Here is a 21993-nt window from a genome sequence, read left to right on the forward strand (position 1 = left end):
CACCTTTGGAAAGATTTCAGCCCTGACGCTCTACTGCATTTGAAACATGCCTTCGTATGTCTCATTTAATTCTGCATAGGATAGAGAGAGAAAGAAAGGCACAGGTCACCCTACGTTTTCATAGTTATTTTCCTGTCTGGAAATAACATTTGTAGTGGTCCCTGTTTGGTAACTACAAAGAGTGTGCTGCAGACATGAAGAGGACTTCTTTTCAGAGAAGGAGGTGCCTGGATGTGTGACTAAAGGAATGTATGTGAACTCGGATGTTTAAGCAGTCCTAATAGAATAGAGGTGGAGGTCACCCCTGCGTTGGAATTGTCAGAGGAGGGTGAATATGAAGGCCTATGAAAGCTGGAGCTAGGAGTAAGAATGTTTTAACCCTGCATATAGTCACTCCTAATAATTTTGGTTAATTCTAATTCCTTTAATAAAAAAAGACAGAATAGATTTTCGGTGGGCAGCTAGCAGTTGTTCTCATAATAAGTAAATACAAAGAAGATCTTGAAAATGGCAAGTTAATGACTAGAGTCTGGAAAAGCTACCGTGCAGGAATCAAATGTCCGTGGAGACTGTATCAGGACAAGTGGAGGGTGAGCTCCCCGTGGACACTGTATCGGGAGGGGTGGAGGGCGAGCTCCCCGTGGACACTGTACCACGGGGTGAAGGGCGAGCTCCCTGTGGACATTGTATCACGGGGTGGAGGGCGAGCTCCCCGTGGACACTGTGGGGGGCAAGCTCCCTGTGGACACTGTATCAGGGGTGGAGGGTAAGCTCCCCGTGGACACTGTGTCAGGGAGGAATGAAGGGCGAGCTCCCCGTGGACACTGTATCAGGAGGGGTGGAGGGCGAGCTCCCCGTGGACACTGTGGAGGGCGAGCTCCCCGTGGACACTGTATCGGGAGGTGGGAAGGCGAGCTCCCTGTGGACACTGTACTGGGAGGGGTGAAGGGCGAGCTCCCCGTGGACATTGTATCACGGGGTGGAGGGCGAGCTCCCCATGGACACTGTATCGGGAGGGGTGAAGGGCGAGTTCCCCAAGCAGAGCAGGTCACAGATGAGAGGCTTGCTCCGGCCAGCACACCGTTATTCTGGTCAGCTCATTTCAGCAACAAACGTTTATCATGGCATCATAGACACTGACTAAATGGTTAAAAAAGAAAGGGCCATGACCCAGTGTCAGAATGAGTTATGTGGGCCAGGGAATCTCAAGGCAGGTTGAGCATCAGAATCTCCAGAAGATCAGAAAGGAGAGATGTGTGGTGGCAGCCCTAGGTACACTGTTAGGGTTCACTGGATTTGGGAGTTAAGAATCTATACGCTTAAGGAGTCCCCTCGTGATACCAAGGCAGAGAGTGCAGGGGAAAGGTCTTTGGAAACTGCGGATGGAAAGTAAGTGCTCTGCTCATGATGATTGTGGTCATGGTAATTGACACTGGTGATGTTGTCAAAGAATCGTGGGCACGCAACTTCCCAGGCCCCTTGGTATAAATGCATGTTCCCAGCGCCACCCCCAGCATTTTTGAAGAACTGGATCTTAGAATGGGCAGACGTCTGCGTTTGTAACTAGCAGCCCAGCTGGTTTGAAAGCAGGTGGTCTGCACACCAAACGTGGAGAAACAGTGACTTTTGAGGACTTGGTGCTCGCCCAGCAGCGCGCTGTAAACCACGAACACCCGTGACCTGCTTCCGTCCGTCAAGCAGCCTCTTAGGACAGGGGCTTTAATCCCCCATTTTACAGGTGTGGAAGCTGAGCGTGGGCAAAACTGGGCCAAGATCACACTGTAAATAGCTGAGCAGAGGGACTTTAATCCCCCATTTTACAGGTGTGGAGACTGAAGCGGGGGCAAAACTGGGCCAAGATCACACTGTAAATAGCTGAGCCGACTCAAAGCCTGGAACTGTCTGACAATGAGATTTATGATCTTCATACAGATTGCCTCCTTGCTTCCAGGAGGTCACAGAGAAAAAAAAGAATCTTTCCAGTTGGGACAGGCCTTATGAAGGCATTGAAACAAAAGTAGGATGAGGGGACTTTGGAATTTGTCGTTCGTCCTTGGACACACACAGTTTGCGATGTCTGTAAAATGAATCCTTTTTATTTTTTTGCTGAGTTATAAAACTTTGAAATATGCAACTCAAAGCAAACATGTTATTTTTTCACACAGTAAATAGTGGAATAGTGTCTGGCATTATTGAATACCTGTTGGACTAGGCCATGACTTTAGAAAATGCTGATATGCCCTAAATCTCTGGTGTCATTAAGAAGCTGAAAACTTCAGGGACTTCCCTGGTGGTCAGAGGCTAAGGCCCACACCTCCAGTGCAGGGCAGTTCAGCTCCTAGCCGGGAAATAAGACCTCACATGCCTTGGGGCAGGGTCAAAAAGTGGAAAAAATGCAGGGCAGTTCAGCTCCTAGCCGGGGAATAAGACCTCACATGCCTTGGGGCATTTCAAAAAGTGGGGAAAAAAAAAGTTGAAAACTTCAGAGGGCTTATTGGCAGCTGTGATGCATAATACAGAACATTTTGTGAAAAAAAAAATGCTGATGTGTTTTTGAGGCCAACACTCCCTACATTCTTTGGCCTTCGATAGTCTTTTTAATTGAAATATAGTTGATGTACAGTATTATTTTAATTTCAGATGTATGGTATAATAATTTCACATTTGTATGCAGTATAAAATGATCACAGTGTTAAATCCAGTAACCATCTGTCATCACACATGGTTATTACAACATTATTGACCGTCTTCTTTATGCTGTGTGTTACATCCTTGTGATTTATTCCTTCAAAGAACTTTCGGTTTTCTCCTTTGAAGAATTAATAAAATGAGGAAATAGATAAGGAAGCCCAAAGACACAGTGAAAACGAAACAGAGGGTGCTGAAGCACAGACTAGGTTTTAAAATTATTTGCTCTTTTGGATTTAGTGATGTCAACTGTCTTTCAAAAGATAACTTTTTAAAAAATTACAAATTTCTGCTGCCTATTAGGATCCCTTTAAAGGGCAAATTTCCTGGGCATTAGAGAAGGAAAGGCTGTAAGTAAAAGATAACTTGTTTACCAAACAGGGACTAGAATTGAAATAGCCCTTTGGAGTTAATGAAAGTATAAAATAGCTTTTCCCCAGTAGACTGAGAGAAGCCTAATTTAATTATCTGTGAGCGTTACAGATTAGAAGCAGCCTTTCCTTCATCTCTGGAAGCTGACAGTGGACAGCTCACACCTAGTGAAAAAGTGAGTCACTCAGTCGGGTCTGACTCTTTGCAACCCCATGGACTGTAGCCCACCAGGCTCCTCTGTCCACGGGAATCTCTAGGCAAGAACACTGGAGTGGGTTGCCATGCCCTCCTCCAGGGGCTCCTCCTGACCCAGGGATCAAAGCTGGGTCTCCTGCACTGCAGGCGGGTTCTTCACAGCCTGAGCCCCCGGGGAGGTGACGGGCATGGGGCACTGGAGCCAGGGGATGTGAGGAACACCCGTGGAGAGCACAGCGGCCACAGGGCCCTGGGCCCCAGCTGCAGCCATGGTGTAGATCCCGCGTTCTGTCTCCCACACTTACTGGGCTTCCCTGGGGGCTCAGAGGGTAAAGAATCCACCTGCAATGCGGGAGACCTGGGTTGGGATTCCCTGGGGGAGGGCATGGCAACCCACTCCAGTATTCTCATTGGAGAATCCCATGGACAGAGGAGCCTGGTGGGCTACAGTCCACAGTCGCACAGAGTCAGACATGACTGAAGCAACTTAGCATGCATATTTTATAGAGTATTTATTTATTCTTTTTTTGGCCACACAATGCAGGATGTGGGGTCTTAGTTCCCCAACCAGGGATCAAACCTGTGCCCCCTGCAGAGGGAACACAGAGTCTTCCCCACTGGACCGCCAGGGAAGTCCTGAAAATGTGTGTTTTGAACTGTTACCTTAAGCCATGAACTGGAAGGGTCAGAATCCGCTTAACTTCCTAGCGGTTCTAACATCTAGAGAAGTTTGGTAGATTACAGATGTTCAAACACTATTTCACAGCCCACTGTACTTATCTGTTACTTATCCCTTAATGTATGATATCTGGTTGATTTAAAACTACACAGCATATTAAATTGGACTTCGCTTTCTTAGATTTTGCTAACATTTGTAGTGGGGCAAGCCGCACCCACAAGGAAACGGGTTTACTAAAATTACAAAAACATGCAAATTAAATTTATAGTATAATGGAATGTTTCATCCCCTTTAGAAAACAAACTGTTTCATTTACCAGCCCCTCGGTTGTGTGATGAAGATTAGACATGAGACACTAATTTTGTCCCAGCTACTTGCTGAAAATAGAAATATCCCTTTATGGAACAGCGTCTTACGGGTTATGCGTCATTTACGTCTTAGTCTTGAATTACTTTAATCAGATGTGAGACTTGGGGAGTCAGGAGCTTTGATGATTAGGAAAGCATTCGGAACTCGGATTAAACCAGTGTCTGGCCACCTGAAGGAGGTGGGAAGGGAGCACAGGAGGAGCCTGCGGGGGAGCCTGCTGCCCGGCAGAGCGCCTTGCCCTCCGGCAGGGGAGGCGGAGCCGCGGGGTCCCTGCCGGCCCCTCCTGCCTTTCCCCCTTTGCCCACATCCTGCCCTTTCCTCCCGGGGGCGGGGCAGCTTTGCGATCATCACAGCGCTGAAGACTGGAGCTAATGTGACCTTGGCTTGTCCACGACCTCTCCGAACCACATTTCTTCTTCTATAAGATAGGGATATAATAAATGCCAGAAAATGTTGAAAGGGTTCAAAAAAGTGAAACAGCACGGTACTTGTCTTATTTCCTAGAGCTGCTGTAGCAACAACCACAAACCGGGTGGATTAAACAACAGAACGCACTGCCTCCGCTCCTCCAGACAGATGGACGCGACTGAGCACACACGTTCTCTCCAGACCGCTCTCGACTGCCTCTTCTAACTTGCCACTGTTTTTGAGAGACTTGATGATAAGCAAACCCCAAACAACACTGACGTTACTCAGTTACAGCATTCTATAATTCAGGCAGCTGAAATTTACTTCTGGACTTGTCTCAGAAAGGATTGACCTGAGCACATAAGTAAACAGGATGAAAAGGGAATGTTTACAGGTTTAAAAGAATCAGTGATTCTGAAGCACTCTACAGAATGCAGTTTCGTGCAAACTGCAGGTCTCCATTGCAAACAGCCGGCGTTCTGAGTGGTCCGCAGGGAGCGGCCCTGTCCTGGGGGAGAGCCCAGTGTGTTCCCAGTCGAGCCAAGGCGCTGAGGGGAGCTGCGAATAAATCTTTGACTCTAAACGCAGCGGGTCTCCCCTCTGCTTCCCCGTTGTGTCCACAAGTCCTTTCTCCGCGTCTGCGTCTCCACTCCTGCAGATAGGTGCGTCAGTACTGCTTTTCTAGATTCCAGGTACATATATACACCGATGTATGGGCGAACAGTAGAGGCGCACTGACGTGTGCGCCACGGGCATGAAGTACGCAGCTAGCAGGGAGCCGGTACAGGGCTCTGTATGGACCTAGGGGTGGGATGGTGGGGGGAGGGGGGCTCAAGAAGAAGAGATTTGTGTGCACTTCCAGCGGCCGTGTTATAGAGCGGAAACATAACACAAATTGTGAAGCAATTACCCTCCAATCACAAAGGCAAGAACCCCGCGTAATCCAACCTAAACAGAAACAAAGGCTAAACGGGGAAACTCCCTGGACGTCCAGTGGCTAAGACTCTCCTCCCAAAGCAGGGGACCTGGGTGTGATCCGTGGTCGGGAAGCTAGATCCCACACGCCACAACTCAGAGTCTGCATGCAGCAACTGAAGATTCCGCGCTGCGACGAAGCTTGAAGATCCTGTGCTCTTTAAGAAATCAAAGAACAAGTGGAATGGAGCTCTAATGGCAGAAGGAAGTGCGAGTTTTCAGATTCTAGCACATCATCAGCTTTATTTCACCTTACTAATGATATCTAGGCTGCAGAGTAATAATACTGTTTTAAAAAATAAGATAACCTTAAGCGTTTGTGTGTTTGGAGTAACACAAGTCAAGGACAACTACTGGCAACATTTTAGCGCTCATTCTTCTGGAAGGGCTTCCCTAGTGGCTAAGTTGGTAAAGAATCCATCTGCAACGCAGGAGACCTGGGTTTGATTCCTGGGTCGGGAAGATCCCCTGGAGAAGGGCACAGCAACCCACTCCAGTGTTCCTGCCTGGAGAATCCAAACGACAGAGGAGCCAGTGGGCTACAGCCCATGGGCTCACAAAGAATCATACACGACTGAAGCAACTTAGCATGCATGCAGTGGCAGTTCCTAGGTCTGGACAATTAGAGATGAACAGTTAGTTCCTAGATCTGGACACCTTTCTCCTTGGAGGAAGAGTTAATTAGATTGATGTAGAGGAAAGGGAGGAAAGAAGAAGGGATGGCGGGATTTGTTTTCGTGTAGTAGAGGCTCCAGCAGGTCTGACTTCTTGTTCAAAAGGCAGAGGCAGGCGTACAGCAGAAAGAGAACGGCGCTCTGTCGTGTCCGACTCTTTTCGACTCCACGGGCTGTAGCCCTCCAGGCTCCTCTGTCCCTGAGGATTCTCCAGGCAAGAACACTGGGGTGGGTGGCCATTTCCTTCTCCAGGGGATCTTCCCAACCTGGGGATCAAACACCAGTCTCCTGCATTGCAGGCAGACTCTTTACCATCTGAGCCACCGGCTAAGCCTGTTGGGTGGAAAATCATCCCAAACTTAGTGAGGCACAGGGGCAGGGTGGACGGATCTGGTTCTTTCAAGTCTTTAGTCCACGTTGACTATGCGCTCACTGTAAAGAGAAAGAGCTCCAGGTGGAATCCAGCAATCTTTCAAGGCAACAAGAGACCTTGGAATCCCTTCCTGGGGCGTCTCTTAGACTGTCATCACTCTGAAGAGCCATCTCAGTAGTAGTGAGCCAGTGAGGCACTGCGGTTGAAAGCCCCAGGTGGCGTGATGGGGATGCTCCGGGCGTGATGGGGACTGGACCTTCTCATGCCTCCCGCCTCCTCTTTGCGTCATGCTCTGTGATGAGAGGACATTTAAATTCCGGCTCTGCGCCGATCTCCCTGGATATGTGTCATCTGCCCTAAGACTGGCTTCATTATGAGATCCCAGGGACCAAGGCGTTACTTTTAATAGAGTCATCAAGGCCTCTGTTAGAGTCCATTAGCATCTGACCTTCTGCATACTCAGTAAATAAGATAACTTTCAACAAATGTACTCCACGTCTACAAGTGTTCACGGTGGAAAAAAATAAAACTGAAAACTGAAGATGTAGTAGATTCAGACCATTTTCTTATGATGAATTTCTTGTCTTAAGCCTGCCCCCTAAATTTAGAAGGTGACCTGGTTTGGAAATAGGGTCTTTGCAGATGAGATGAGTTGAGTTCATACTGAAATATATGTGTGCATGCTCAGTCACTTCAGTCATGTCTGACCCTTTTCCACCCCGTGGACTGCAGCCCGCCAGGCTCCTCTGCACATGGGATTCTCCAGGCAAGAATACTGGAGTGGCTTTCCATTTCCTCCTCCAGGGGATCTTCCCGACCCAAGGATCAAACCCGTGTCTCCTGCATTGCAGGCGGGTTCTTTACTGCTGAGCCGCCAGGGAATGTTCCAAGTGTGCAATAGTCAGACCGTATTTTTCGTCCCGTAGTTTTCACTTAGCTTTCTCTTCCTTGTCCTGACACCCATTAAACAAAGGGGTCATCCAGCCTGCTCCTCACTGTAAGCCACTCTTGAATTCCTCTTGTTATCCGGGTGCCAAACAAACGGATCTGTGTGAGAGGTGAGGAGCTGGTCCTGTGAGCCTGAGGCTTCCCCAGAACCCTGTCCTGAGCCTTCCTTCCAGCCTTCTTTCCCTTTCTCCTCTCCCCTCCTCTCCATCTCCTCTGCACCCAGGTGTGGAGGTCCCATCGGGCTCCCGCCTTCTGGCTCTGGAGGCGCTTCAGGACCAGCTGGAGGAGAGCTGCAGGCGAGGGACTTGCTAAGCGGCTCCCCGTCCTCTTCTTCTGGTAGCGCAGAGATGATCTTTATCCGGCTCTCTGAGACTTGGCGCAGGGATTAATTATCTAATGTTTGTAAAGCATCTGGAAGTTGATAACTGCTAATTATTGTACCCTGGTATCTTGTCCTTTGTTCTAAATACTTACCAATCTGAAGTGGAAAGACGTTAAAGTTGAGGGCTTCCCTGGTGGTCCAGTGGTTAAGACTTTGCCTTCCAGTGCTGGGGGGGAGGTTCATCCCTGGTCAGGAAGCTAGGATCCCACGGGCCTTGAGGCCAAAGAAACCCCAAACAAACATAAAACAACAGAAGCAGTACTGCAACAAATTCAATAAAGACTTTGGAAATGGTCCACATCAGGAAAAAAAATTATAAAAAAGGTTGTCAAGATAACCACAATCTCTGAAACGAGGTTGTGATGGACCCTCTTCCCTTAGGCACCTTTTCACTCTCCTGTGAGCCGCTGTCTGTTCTAGATCATCCTTCCCGAGAAGCGTGGCTGGAGGAGGAATGCTTGAGGTGTGAAATGGGCGTAGTCAAGCTGCTGGAACCGACCCTGTAAGAGTGAAGGTGAAAGTCGCTCGGTCCTGTCTGACTCTTTGGGACCCCGTGGACTACAGCCCGCCCGGCTCCTCTGTCCATGGAATTCTTCCAACCCAGGGATTGAATCTGGATCTCCTGCCTTGCAGGCAGATCCGTTACTGTCTGAGCCACCAGGGAAGCCCACCTACCTTATGGGAAGTGCTTTATATACATTATCGCTTTTAATCCTCACATAATATGCACAGGATGCCATTGGTGGCCATTGGTGATAACGAATCTGCTCGCAATGCAGCAGATGCAGGTTCGATCCCTGGGTCAGGAAGATCCCCTGGAGGAGAGAATGGCAACCCCCTCCAGCATTCTTGCCTGGAGAGTCCCATGGACAGAGGAGCCTGGCGGGCTACAGTCCATGGGGTCACAAAGAGGCGGACACGACTGAGCCACTAAACCACCGCCGCGGCCACATCGTGAGCAAGTGCTCAGAGCAGTTCCAGCTGAGAACTGGTAAAGCTCGATTTTGAAGATGTTGTTATCTGGTTCCAAAGACTCTGAGCTCTTCCTGCCTCCTCCCCGCTTCATCCCGGGCTCAAGCAGAAGGCAGAAAATCAGCAGCTTGGGCAGAGTGAGCTGGTGTGAGGAGGGAAGGAGAGACCCACACTTGTCTTTTTCCCAGTGAACAAAGTCTGCTGAACACAGAAGCGGTTTAAAGCAAGAGTCTAGAAGCTAAAGCAGCCCCAGCCTATAAGCAGGGAACTTTATACTGGAAAAAAAAAAAAAAAAGATCTGATTTTGAGTTTGGAGAGGCTGTTAGTGATAATTTAGACTTACCCCACCCTTTGGCAGATGAGGACATTAGAGCTACAAAGGCAAATAATTCTCACCCAAGGTCACTCAGATCTTTAATTTGATATTCTTAGTAGGAAGGGCTAATATTTTTTTAATTCCTTGGGCCTCTTTACTCACTGTTTGTTAATTTTTATTTATATTAAATTTTATTTATTTATTTTCTTCCAGTTTTACTGGATATAATTGGCATACAGCTCTGTATAAGTTTAAGGTATACAACATAATGATTCTACCTACCATACCTCATGGACTGATTACCACAATAAGCTTAGTGAATGTCTACCATCTCATAAAAAAACAAAAGAAAAGAAAAAGAAAAAAAATTTTTTCCTTGTGATGAGAGCTCTTAGTATTTGCTCTCTTAAAAGCTTTCGTGTATAGCACACAGCAATGTTAATTACATTAATCATATCACTAACACTTATTTACCTTATAACTGGAAGTTGTACCTTTTGACCGTCTTCCTCCAATTTCTCTTCCTTCCCTCCCACCTCTGAATCACAAATCTGGTCTTTCTATGAGTTTGTCTGTTTCTCTGAAGTATAACTGACCTACAGCACGTTATGGTTCCAAGCACACAACATAGTGAGTCAGTGTTTCTAGACGCTGCAAAACGTTCACAAGAAAAGCTAACACGTTTAAGGCTTGCCTGCTTACTATGTCGGAGAAGGCAGTGGCACCCACTCCAGTACTCTTGCCTGGAAGATCCCATGGATGGAGGGGCCTGGTGGGCTGCAGTCCATGGGGTCGCTGAGGGTCAGACACGACTGAGCAACTTCACTTTCACTTTTCCTTTCATGCATTGGAGAAGGAAATGGTACCCCAGTCCAGTGTTCCCGCCTGGAGAATCCCAGGGACGGGGGAGCCTGGTGGGCTGCAGTCCATGAGGTCGAGAAGAGTCGGACACGACCGAAGTGACTTAGCAGCAGCAGCAGCTTACTGTATCAGAGAAGGCAATGGCACCCCACTCCAGTACTCTTGCCTGGAAAATCCCATGGATGGAGGGGCCTGGTGGGCTGCAGTCCATGGGATTGCTAGGAGTCAGACAGGACTGAGCGACTTCACTTTCACTTTTCACTTTCATGCATTGGAGGAGGAGATGGCAACCCACTCCAGTGTTCTTGCCTGGAGAATCCCAGGGACGGGGGAGCCTGGTGGCTGCCGTCTATGGGGTCGCACAGAGTCAGACACGACTGAAGTGACTTAGGAGCAGCAGCAGCAGCTTACTGTATGCAGGACGCTTTTCTGAGCCCTCTGTGTGTATGAGTTCATTCTATCTGTATAGCTCTAAGAGGCAACAGTATCATCTTCTCTTTGAAACACCTACAGAAAGGGCACGGAGAGATTTTGGTAAAACCATCTCTTTGAACATAATCTTCAGATTTCAAGTACTGTAGAGGAAATGAGGTCAGCAGTTTTCAAACTGTATTTCAGTGTTTGTTAGGAACCCTGCTCAGAAGTGTGAGTTGTCAGAAGATAAAGGCATAAAATCTGGGATTCCCAACCAGGCTGCAACCCTGTACACACTCTCTTTCGATTGTTCCACATTTTGTTTTATGGCTAGATGACTTATGAGTCCTGTCTCAAGTTGAGGAGTCAATGACTACCGCCTTCAATATCTCTTTTAAAATTGAGACGTAATTGACGCAGAACATTGTGTAAAGTTTCAGGTGTGCAGCATGCTTACTTCATACTTTTATATCTGTGTGTTCCCTCATTTTCTTAGTTTTTTATAATGTTTATTTGGCTGCATCGGGTCTTAGTCTCTGCACCCAGGATCCTCTGCAACGCATGGACGCCTTAGCTGTGCTTCGCAGGTGCAGTGTGTGTGGCTCGCAGGCCCTCAAGTGCTCAGACCCAGCGGTCAGCATGGCGACTCTGCAGGCTGGTTGCATGGGCTCTAGTTGCACCACGGCTCGTGGGCTCTTAGTACCCCCGCTGGGGATCGAACCCACGTCCCCTGCATTGCAAAGCAGATTCTTAACCACGGGACCACCAGGAAAGCCCCTGTTCCCTCAAAGCTTAGCAATGACTTCTTTCTGCTCTTAGACCCTTCTTGCCATTTTGTAAACCTTGTCTCTCCTGCTCTGCAGAGGTGACTGTGGGATGACTCTTTATGGGGTTTAGCTCACTTGTGTGTCAGAATAATTTCCGAATTGCAGGTCTGTTTCCCTGTTTCTTTCCTTTCACCATCTTCATTAGAAACACGATCAGTTCTTGAGACTCTGCTCGATGCAGATCTAGTGGCGGGAAGCCGGGGTCGCAGTGGAAGTTGCCACATCTGTTCCAGGAGTCGGCTGCTAAGTCACTTCAGTCGTGTCTGACTCTGTGCGACCCCATAGACGGCAGCCCACTAGGCTCCTCTGTCCCTGGGATTCTCCAGGCAAGAATACTGCAGTGGGTTGCCATTTCCTTCTCCAATGCATGAAAGTGAAAAGTGAAAGTGAAGTCCCTCAGTCGTCCCCGACTCTTATCGACACCAAGGACTACAGCCTACCAGGCTCCTCCATCCATGGGATTTTCCAGGCAAGAGTACTGGAGTGGGGTGCCATTGCCTTCTCCGGTTCCAGGAGTCGCATTTCAGTAAAATGCAGACACAACCCCGGAACTGTTGCATTAACATCGGAGAATCTTTGGATGCCAGGAAATTTGGATTTGTAATAGAAGTTAGCACCAAACAACAGCCTAAATATTCAAACCTGAATAAAGGTGTCTTTGAAAGACTTTACAGTATGAGCTCATGTGACCCAAAATATGGTTTTAAAAATCTGCTCGTCAACATGAATTTTCTCTCCTTATAAAGCCAATGGTCCTCATGGGCAGCCTTCTGTTGCCTTTGAGCAGCCACGTAGTATCAATCTGAACCTTCTGCACACAGAGTTAGTGGGGTCGCCCTCTCTGAGTCTTCTAGTAGCAGAGTTAACCTATCAGCAGAGGTTTTTAGTAAGCCACAGACTGTGGCTAGGGCTTTGGAATTGTTCATACCTGTATACACCACTTGACACATGGGCTGTTTATGATCCACCATTAGAAAGACCTGCATGCTGCTGAGGGTATTTACTGTTGAGGGTTATTTTGCAAACTTCATATTGTTTTTGAATAAGGATGCTTAGTTGTGTTCGCATTGAGACTGGTTCCAGACAAAGCCAATGGATCAGATCTGACTAGGTAAGACAGGCACTTTGGGAAGATTGTCTATAGCTTCTCCAGTCCTGTGTAATGAGCTGGAAAAGCAATTTACTAAGTTTAATGTTGTTGTTCAGTCGCTCAGTTGTGTCTGACTCTTTGCGACCCCGTGGACTGCAGCATGCCAGGCTTCCCTGTCCTTCACTGTCTCCCAGAGTTTGCTCAAACTCATGTCCATTGAGTCAGTGATGCCATCCAAATATTTCATCCTCTGTCACCCCCTTCTCCTCCTGCCTTCAGTCTTTCCCAACATCAGGGTCTTTTCCAACGAGTCGGCTCTTTGCATCAGGTGGCCAAAGTATTGGAGCTTCAGTTTCAACATCAGTCCTTCCAATGAATATTCAGGACTGATTGCCTTTAGGACTGACTGGTCGGATCTCCTTGCAGTCTAAGGGACTCTCAAGAGTCTTCTCCAACACCACAGTTCAAAAGCGTCAATTCTGCAGTGCTCAGCTTTCTTTATAGTCCAACTCTCACATCTGTACATGGCTAGTGGAAAAACCATGGCTTTGACTATACGAACCTCTATGGGCAAGTGATGTCTCTGCTTCTTAATGTGCCGTTTGGCTTGTCATAGCTTTTCTTCCAAGGAGCAAGTATGTTTTAATTTCATGGTTAATGTAGAGGCTGGAAAAAACTTATTCCAACCCCTGAACACTTTATGCCCTGAGACCATAGCTTATTCACCTTGTACAGTCTGGTACTTTCCTTTTTCTATCAACTCACTTTGATCTCTTGAAGATGCTGTTGTTCTTCTGGAAAAAGCAATAAGCTAGAGCTCAATTTTTTGTATGCATAAAGTGCAGAAAGGAGAAAATAAGCCAGGCAGTCATTCATATTCTAGTATTAATAACTTTACAGGGCATTTCTTCATTCTAAAAAGGAAACTCTTATTTGGAATTGTTGGAAGAAGGGCATTAAACAAGCAAAGTGATCATTGTGCAATGAATTCTTCCTGGAGGAGGAGGAATTGAAATTGTCAGCACGGAAGGTGTTCTTGGCTTGCCTTAGCATTTTCCCAAGGAAAGTCAGTCGTTTGTCACATTGTTGCCGTTTCCAAAGAATACCTTTTTCTGAGAAGTTTAAACATCAGTGAGTCTTCCACAGTTTTCTCACCCTGAGTTTCACCATCTGCCAGGTACCGTGTGCGGGACGTAACGTGCACTGTCCCATTTGATCTGCACGCAGTCTCATGAGGGCCATGCTACTGAACAGGCTCTTCCTGTTGTTGTCGTTCGGTCGCTCAGGCGTGTCCGACTCTTTGCGACCCCATGGACTGCAGCACGCCAGGCCTCCCTGTCCATCACCAACCCCCTGAAGTTTACTCACTCATGTTCATTGAGTCGGTGATGCCATCCAGCCATCTCATCCTCTGTCGTCCCCTTCTCCTCCTGCCCCCAATCTTTCCCAGCATCAGGGTCTTTTCCAATGAGTCAGTTCTTCGTATCATGTGGCCAAAGTGCTGGAGTTTCAGCTTTAGCATGAGTCTTTCCAATGAATATTCAGGACTGATTTCCTTCAGGATGGACTGGTTTGATCTCATATCCATAAACAAGCTCTAAATGGTGTTTATTCTACATTTTAGACATTTTAACTCAATCTTCACACCAACCCTCTATAGGTCCTATTATTTCCCCATTTCAAAGATACAGAAACGGAGATACAAAGAGATTAGCTGACTTGCTCAATATCACATGATCTCGTGGGATCTCGCAGCACAGGGTGGAGCTGATTTATGTCCAGGGCTTCTAGTTCCAGAATATACTGTTGTATATTGATGTTATCATTATCAGGGAGGAAACAGAAGCACAGAGAATAACAACTTGCCCCAAGTCACACAGGCAATGAATAAGGGAGCAGGGTCTCAGATTCAGGCAGCCTGCAAGCTACAGCCATTGTATCATCCTGCCATCGTCTTTTTTGATCAGTCATTTCTAAAGCCGCACACACTTGCTTCCACTCAACACAGATCTCACTGAGGCACTTAAGAAAAGGTAATGATAAGAACAGGGAGGGAGAAATTAACTTTATCATTTATTTAGCTTCCTGATTAGTTTGTTTACTTAGTTCACTGTTTCCTTTCATTCTGAGTCGATGTGGGAGAGTGGTTCATTATGAGAGAGCTGGATCCTCACTGGATTAGTTGCCAGAGTCAAAGACAACCTTAACCTCATGTAGAGCAGTGTTTCTTATCTTTAATGAGCATACGAACCCCTGAAGACCTGGTGAAAATGCAGAGGCTGATTCAATAGGTCTTGGATGGGCCGAGATTCTGAATTCCTCGCAAGTGTCCAGGTGATGCCGACGCTGCTAGAACATGATCCGTGCTTTGAGTAGCCAGGCTGGAGTATCGAGCTTTTCCAAACTGATCAGAGAGATTTACTCCCAGAGTTCCAATGGGAAGGAAGGCATTTTCATCGATGGAAGAACACTTAGGGAGTTTGGTCAAATCAACACCGGGCAGAGGAGGGATGACCCATGAAATAAGAGCTGAGCTCCTCAGGCTCAGCCTTAGGATTGGAAGGAGCCTTAAAGGTCATCTGGTCCAAACATCCAGCCAATGTTTGAATCGTCTTGGATCCCTGCCAGGCCATCTCAGCCCTTGAGTTACAGAAGTATTTGCCATGAATGGAAATAAACATTGAACAGAACAAGAGAATTTCAAGATGGTGCCTGAATCACAGAAAGAATCAAACAGCGAATGGCTTTTGGAAGAGCTGTGATGCCTCACGCCGGCGCAGACAGATGTTTGCTGCATTTTAAGAGTCTCTGGATATTGATTCAGAAGTTTTCAGACCTACCGTTTCATAATAAAAGCAGTAAACTCTATCAGAGGGCCACTTGGGAGTGCTTCTTCCCCCACACATGTCGCCCTGCCATGAGTAGAGGTGTCTGTGCTGACTGGCAGGTGAGAGTCAGCAGCAGGCATTGGCTGCCGGCTACTTCTTGGCAGCCCTGACTGTAAACCAGGGCCCTTGAGAAACCATATTTTCAAGGACCCAGCATCCTGCAACCATGAATGGTCTACCCTCACTTTGATTTTCCATGCGTGCATCATGTCCAGCTGTTTGCAATCCCATGGACTGGGGCCGCCAGGCTCCTCTGTCCCTGGGATTCTCCTGGCGAGAATACTGGAGCAGGTTGCCATTTCCTCCTCCAGGGGATCTTCCGACCCAGGGATGGACCGGCATCTCCTGTGCGTCCTGCATTGGCGGCAGATTCACTGAGCCACCTGGGGACTCGGCCTGAACCAAAAGATACTTGTTCTGTGGGGCCTTCTTACGGGGAGCTGCCAGCTTCTCCTTTTCTCTCGTCTCAGGCTGTTGCTTGATGGTTCTCTGCCTTCTGTTTCAGGTGCCCGGGGACAGCGAGAAGCGGTGGAGGCCAGCCCTGGTTGTACTGACGGAGAAGGACCTTCTTATTTATGACAGCATGCCACGGAGAAAGGAAGCCTGGTTCAGCCCAGTTCACACGTACCCACTTCTTGCCACCAGGTAGCCATGGTCTTGTGTCTGGGTGTGAGGAGTTTGCTGTTTGAATCTTTTAATCAATGATAATTATTTCAACATGTGATATTACTGCTTCCTCTTGCAGCAGGAGCTGAGAGTTCCTCCAGAATGTAGGCACACATTTTTAGCCACTTAGATTAATTATCATTTCTGACCATACACAGGGCAGCACAAAGCCCTTTCCTCCTAATGGAGAGGCAGTGACATGTGCCCGGCCTAGTGGCCTTCCTGGGCCTCCATCCCGTCCACCTGGAGATGAGCTGCACACGTGTGCCTACTCTTGAGTTCAGGTGGAATCAAGTAAGGGTCTTCCCTTGGTGGCACAAAGAATGTCACGTGGGGATGTCCCACTGTGCTTTTTGAAGCTCGGTCAGCAGGAGACCCCGCAGCAAGTCCTCCTGCAGTTGCGGGGTGCTTCCCCTGGAGGTGGGGCTGCGGGGGTCTGTCTGCTGCTCAGCACCTTCAGTGTTGAGACTTTTGATCCTAACGCAGCATGTGCTTCAGTGCCTTCTCTAAAGTCCCGTATCCTGAGCACCGGAGCACCTCAGAACAGACCCCTGCTTTCAGACCTGGCTCCTGCCGCCGGCTCTCTGTGTATGCTTTCTGATAATGGTTTAGTTTTCATCACTCCCGCTGTGTCTCTTTCCCTACCTAGAAGCTTTGTGTCCAGGATGTTTGTGGCCCCTGCTGGCATAGCTGCTGGCAACTTGGGGCCCTTAAACGTCCGTAGAATGAATTACTGAACAATGTGGGGCGGGCTCTGAAAGGAGTTTGTCCAACCGACAGCGCAGTGAACTGAGGTTTGGGGGCATCTGTTCTGGGTGAGAGAGACAGTCGAGATGGCTTCTCCTATCTGAATGGATTGAGATGCCAAACGGGTTATAGTCAAAGCTCAGGTGCAAGAAGAGAACGAGCCCCAGTAGCAGAGCAGAAGTGCCACAAAAATCAAAGCGACCATAGAGAGCCGAGCTGAAGCTCCCCGAACGCTCTCCTACTTTCCTCGTGGTTGGTGACGGGGAACAGCCAGGGAACCCTGAGAGTACCCGTGAGCAGGGCTGAAGCTCCCTGAGCTCCCTCCTACTTACCTCATGGTTGGTGATGTGGAACAGGAAGGGTATCCTGAAAGTACCCACTGTTGGCCTCAGAGGTAAGTAGAGGAAGCCTTCAGGGGCTGGGAACCAGGCCTAGATCACTTAGACATTCATCAAGTAAATAAAATGAAGTAAAACAGTAGTTTAATTTTTTAGTCTCTTAAGCCTCAAAAATCTTGGCAGGGTAACTATTAAAATACTGTTTGTGTTTCAATAAAACCTCAATAATCAGAATACAAATATCCTACGATGCTCCTGCAAAGATTCGGGCTGTTCCTTGGGCTTCGTTCAAATTCAGCCCAATCCCTGTCACTTTCCACAGTTAATATCCATGTTCTTCATCCATGGGCACTGGTGTTCAGGTTCTGAGACATCCCTGTGATAAAATCAAAGAAAGATTAGACCACAGTCACTGTCTTCCAGTTACTAAGATATATTGGAGTCTTGGACCTCTTGAAACGGTTTTCAGGAACAAAAGTTTAAAGAACGTAAAGTTTCTAGGTACTTTTCAGGCAACTTGAAAATAAAACTTACCTTAACACATAGCTTTTGTCTCTCAGTTTCTGAGTATTCTGACTAGTGGAGGCTGCTGTTTCATTCCTGTGTGCGTGTACTTATTGATTCAGGATTTTAAATATTCAGTTCCTGGATCGCACTGGCCACATTTCGAGGATTCAGCAGTTGGGGCCGGTGTCTGCCGTTTTGCACAGCGTGGATCTAGAGCAGCTCCACCGTCACAGCACGTTCTGTTGGACAGCAGTGCCCTAGAGCATACATGACTCCCTCGGAATTTGTCCCAAGCAGCCTGCCAACAGCTCAAGCCACCGGGGGGGTTCATCCTCCAGGCTCTGCAGGCTGTCGGCACAAGCTGGGCTCCTGGGGCTCTTTGTGACCCCATGGACTGCAGCACACCAGGCCTCCCTGTCCATCACCAACACCCAGAGCTTGCTCAAACTCACATCCATTGCATCAGTGATGCTGTCCAACCATCTCACCCTCTGTCGTCCCCTTCTCCTCCTGCCCTCAGTCTTTCCCAGCATCAGGGTCTTTTCCCATGAGTCAGGTCTTCGCATCAGGTGGCCAAAGTATTGGAGTTTCAGCCTCAGCATATGAACTCATACAAAAGCAAAGCCCCCTGAAGGGGGCGGGCGCACAGACACAGCGGTTGGTAGCTGGGTAGCTGTCGGTGGCACCGGAAGCACCTGTCGTAGACTCGCCAGCCGTGCCGTGTCAGGTCTCATTATGAGCAAATCACACCAATCGCCTCAAACCACGAGCTGCGCCCAATGTGGAGACAGAAGATGGGATTCCCACTCGGTGCAGACTGCGCTCACTTAGAACAGACGATGCAACATTTGAAAAGACCGGCATCCAGGGGCTTCCCTGGGGGCCCAGTGGTTAAGACCTCGCCTTCCGCTGCTGATGGTAGGGGGTGTGGATTGGATCCTGGTTGGGAAGCTAAGCCCCACCTGCCTTGCGGCCAAAAAACCAAAGCATAAAATGGGAGCAATGTTGTAACAAGTTCAATAAAGGCTTTAAAAAGAAGGAAAAAAATCAGGGTCTGCCATCTAAATATAAAGGAGACGTGCTGGGGATGCTTGACTTCCCATCTTGCCACCCTCTCCCAGATTACTGACCGCTGAACGGCAGAAGAGCTCATCTTGATGTGTCTGAATCAGCCCCATGAGCCCGTAATTGTGCCCTGACCTCCGCTGGAAGCCCAGGAGGCAGCTAAGATGTGGAGGCTGCACTGGGAGCCTCTCCTTCCTTCAGCGCCGCCTGCAATCCTGGAAACGGAGGAGCTGGACTTCCATCCTCGCTTTCTCTCCCAGGACAGGGCTTAGCCCGGGGTCACTGCACCTCGCTCCTTCCCAGTCCCATCTGTTCACGCACTTGGTCGAAAGCTGCCCTCTGCCCAGCCCAGCGGGGGGATGCACTTTAGGGAAATGGCTTTTAACTGACCTTTCACTTGCTCATCAGCTCCCATGCTTTGCCTGCGTCGGTCCTGGCTAACTTCCCTCCTGGACCCTGTGTGTGTGTCTAGAAAAAGACTTTTGGGAAACAGTGAGGAAAACGACCCCGGCATCTCCCCGTGTGATCACAGCAGAGACGCAGCTCCAGGCTGGGAGCAGCATCCCCGCCCTGAAGGTTGACAGTCTCCCTGCGCGGCAGGCCGGTTCTCCTGTTACTGGAGGGTGTGTGATGGGTCCGGGTGCTTGTGCTCAAAACCCAATAAACAGGCCAGGTTGGTCGAAAGTTCGCTTTATGTCAGATGCCGGCGGTGGGGGCGGGAGTGGACGTCTGTGCAAAGGCCCAGTCCTCCCCTGACAAGCGGTGAGCGCTCTCACAGACAGACTGGGCGGGGGGCCTGCAGAAACAGTGCCCGCAGCTCTGGCCGCTCTTCAGATTGGCCCTCAGTGGTCTGACAGGCCTCGTCTTGGTGGTTTCAGGGACAGTTCATCTTCAGTTCTGGGGCCATTTGTTCTCATTTCTCTGAGGCCAGTTCTCAGACCTGTGGCAGCTCGTGTCCTGGGTAACGTCTGGTCATCGTGTAGCTAACTTCTCCCACCTGGTGGTCTAGAATCGATAAGACTGCTCACAGGATATATCTTAGAATATTATCTGCAGCCCTCGAGAAAGAACTGAAGGCCCTTGACCATGCCTCATGACTGCGTTGTTAGTATTTAGTCTCATGGACTGTTTTCCGTTATTTCCTCATTTCACACTTCTCTGATTAAACCTCTCCTTTGAATGGAGTTTTCCACACACAAGAGGCAGGCAGGGGACGTGGGTTGGGGCAAGGACCACAGGGCCCCGCTCCGTTTCATCTGAGATGAGAGGCCAGGCGTGGCAGACACCCAGGGAAACCCCGATCCTCCCACCACAGAAGGCACCCCAGCACTTCCTCTGGGAAGGAGGGCTGCTCCCCAACCTCATGTTGAAATTCATCGAGTGACTCTTTCACTCACTTCTCGTGTGTTCCATGCACGGACCTGTGGCTCTGTGCGCTTGGTATATAAGCATTCAGGCACATAGCCTGTCTAGTAGCATTATTTTTCCGAAGAAGGGGAGTCGTGTCTTTTTAAAATTTCTTTTGAAGACCTTCTCTTAAGGTATTATTTATAAACAGTGCTATACACGAATCTTAAATGTGTAGTTCACTCAACTTTTATTTGTAGATGCAGAGCCACATCGTCTAAAGTTTTATTATAGGTTAGGGTGTCTGCTAATTAATCATCCTGGGTAACTTTATCAGGAAGTCCATTATATACCATCCGCAAATAGCTAGACCCAGCTGCTAATAAACCCGTGGCTGACCTTTGTGGAAGGAGCATAGACAAAGCCAACAGCTTTACATGGATTCTACCTGACTTTGCAAAACTTGCTCAACTTAATCACCTGGCTGTCCATTAACGATTCTGGCCCCAAGCACCCTGCCCTGGAGATCCTGGCTCAGCAGGCTCAGGTTAGGAGTCAGGAGTCTGTGCTTAACAAGCTTCAGATGTAGTGCGCAGGTACCACGTTTAACCCTCGCAGCCCCACGAGCTTTAGGTTTTCTTCCTGTGTCACAGAGAAGTAAAGTGAGGAACTAGGATGTTATGTGACTTGCCCACAGCTGTACAGCTGGTGAGAGACAGGCCCGGAATTCCGATTCTGAATCCACTTTCTGTTTTTTAAAGATTTATGTAGTTTCTGCTGCTCTAGGTCTCCGTTGCTACGTGCAGTACACGGGAGCTACTCTCCCATCGCAGTGTGAAGGCTTCTCTCGTGGACACAGGCTCTAGGCGCTCAGGCCTCAGTAGTTGGGCACACGGCTTAGTTGCCCTGTGACGTGTGGAATCTTCCCAGACCAGGAATCGAAACCATACGCCCTGCATTGGCAGGCAAACTCTTCACCACTAGACCACCAGGGAAGCCCTGAATGCACCTCCTTAACCACCATTCAGTAAAGCCAGAATGGTGGCTCAGATGGTTAAGAATATGCCTGCAATGCAGGAGACTAGAGATCCAACCAGTCAATCCTAAAGGAAATCAGTCCTGCGTGTTCATTGGAAGGACTGATATGGAAGCTGAAACTCCAATACTTTGGCCATATGATTCGAAGAGCTGACTCACTGGAAAAGACCCTGATGCTGGGAAAGATTGAAGGTGGGAGGAGAAGGGGGCGACAGAGGGTGAGATGGTTGGATGGCATCACCGACTCGATGGACATGAGTTTGAGTAATCTCCAAGAGATAGTGAAGGACAGGGAGGCCTGGTGTGCTGCAGTCCATGGGGTCGCAAAGAGTCAGACATGATGGAGTGACTGAATAACAACTGCACCATTCTCTGCAGCCTCCCAGGAGCGTATTTCCTATTCCCTGAAGATCAGATGGCTCTTCGAATTTGCTGAGTGGATCATATAAATCTTTCCTTAGTGCTCCTGACAACTTAGTCATGAATAGAGAGCTGTTCAGATCCTACAGCAGAGTGAGCACAGAGCTGGGGACTCTCTAAGACCTGGAGTTTACGCCCAGGACTTGGACCAGGGGCTCTCAAAGTGTCATTGCCAACCGGAATGTGAGCACCGCCAGGGAACTTGGGGCACATTGCAAATGCTCCATCCCACTTCAGAGGAATTAAATCAGGAACTCCGGGACTGGGGCCCAGCCCACCTGTGAGCGCACAAGCCCTCCAGGTGCTTCTGATGTGGGCAGATGAGAGCCCCTGGTTCAGAAGACTCTACTGGCTCCCAGGGTTCCTGGTGGGAAGGAAACGCCATAATCAGGACGAGGCCTTTGTCCTCTGTGTTCTTCAGAAGCACCATTTTG

General features: G+C 48.6%; 1 protein-coding gene across 2 annotated transcripts in view; it reads left to right on the forward strand.

Moving 5' to 3' along the window:
• SNTB1 (syntrophin beta 1) overlaps positions 1–21993 on the forward strand; it is a 251180-nt gene that overhangs the window by 205119 nt on the left and 24068 nt on the right. For both annotated transcript variants that reach the window (XM_086335685.1, XM_086335686.1), the window contains exon 4: positions 15937–16076. In XM_086335685.1, the coding sequence (XP_086191811.1) occupies positions 15937–16076 (140 nt within the window). The remainder of the gene's footprint in view (positions 1–15936; positions 16077–21993) is intronic.

Source organism: Bos grunniens, chromosome 14 (genome assembly GCF_055505025.1).
Source record: "Bos grunniens cultivar Pamir isolate PY7600 chromosome 14, Bosgru_T2T1.0, whole genome shotgun sequence".
Taxonomy (NCBI): Eukaryota; Metazoa; Chordata; class Mammalia; order Artiodactyla; family Bovidae; genus Bos; species Bos grunniens.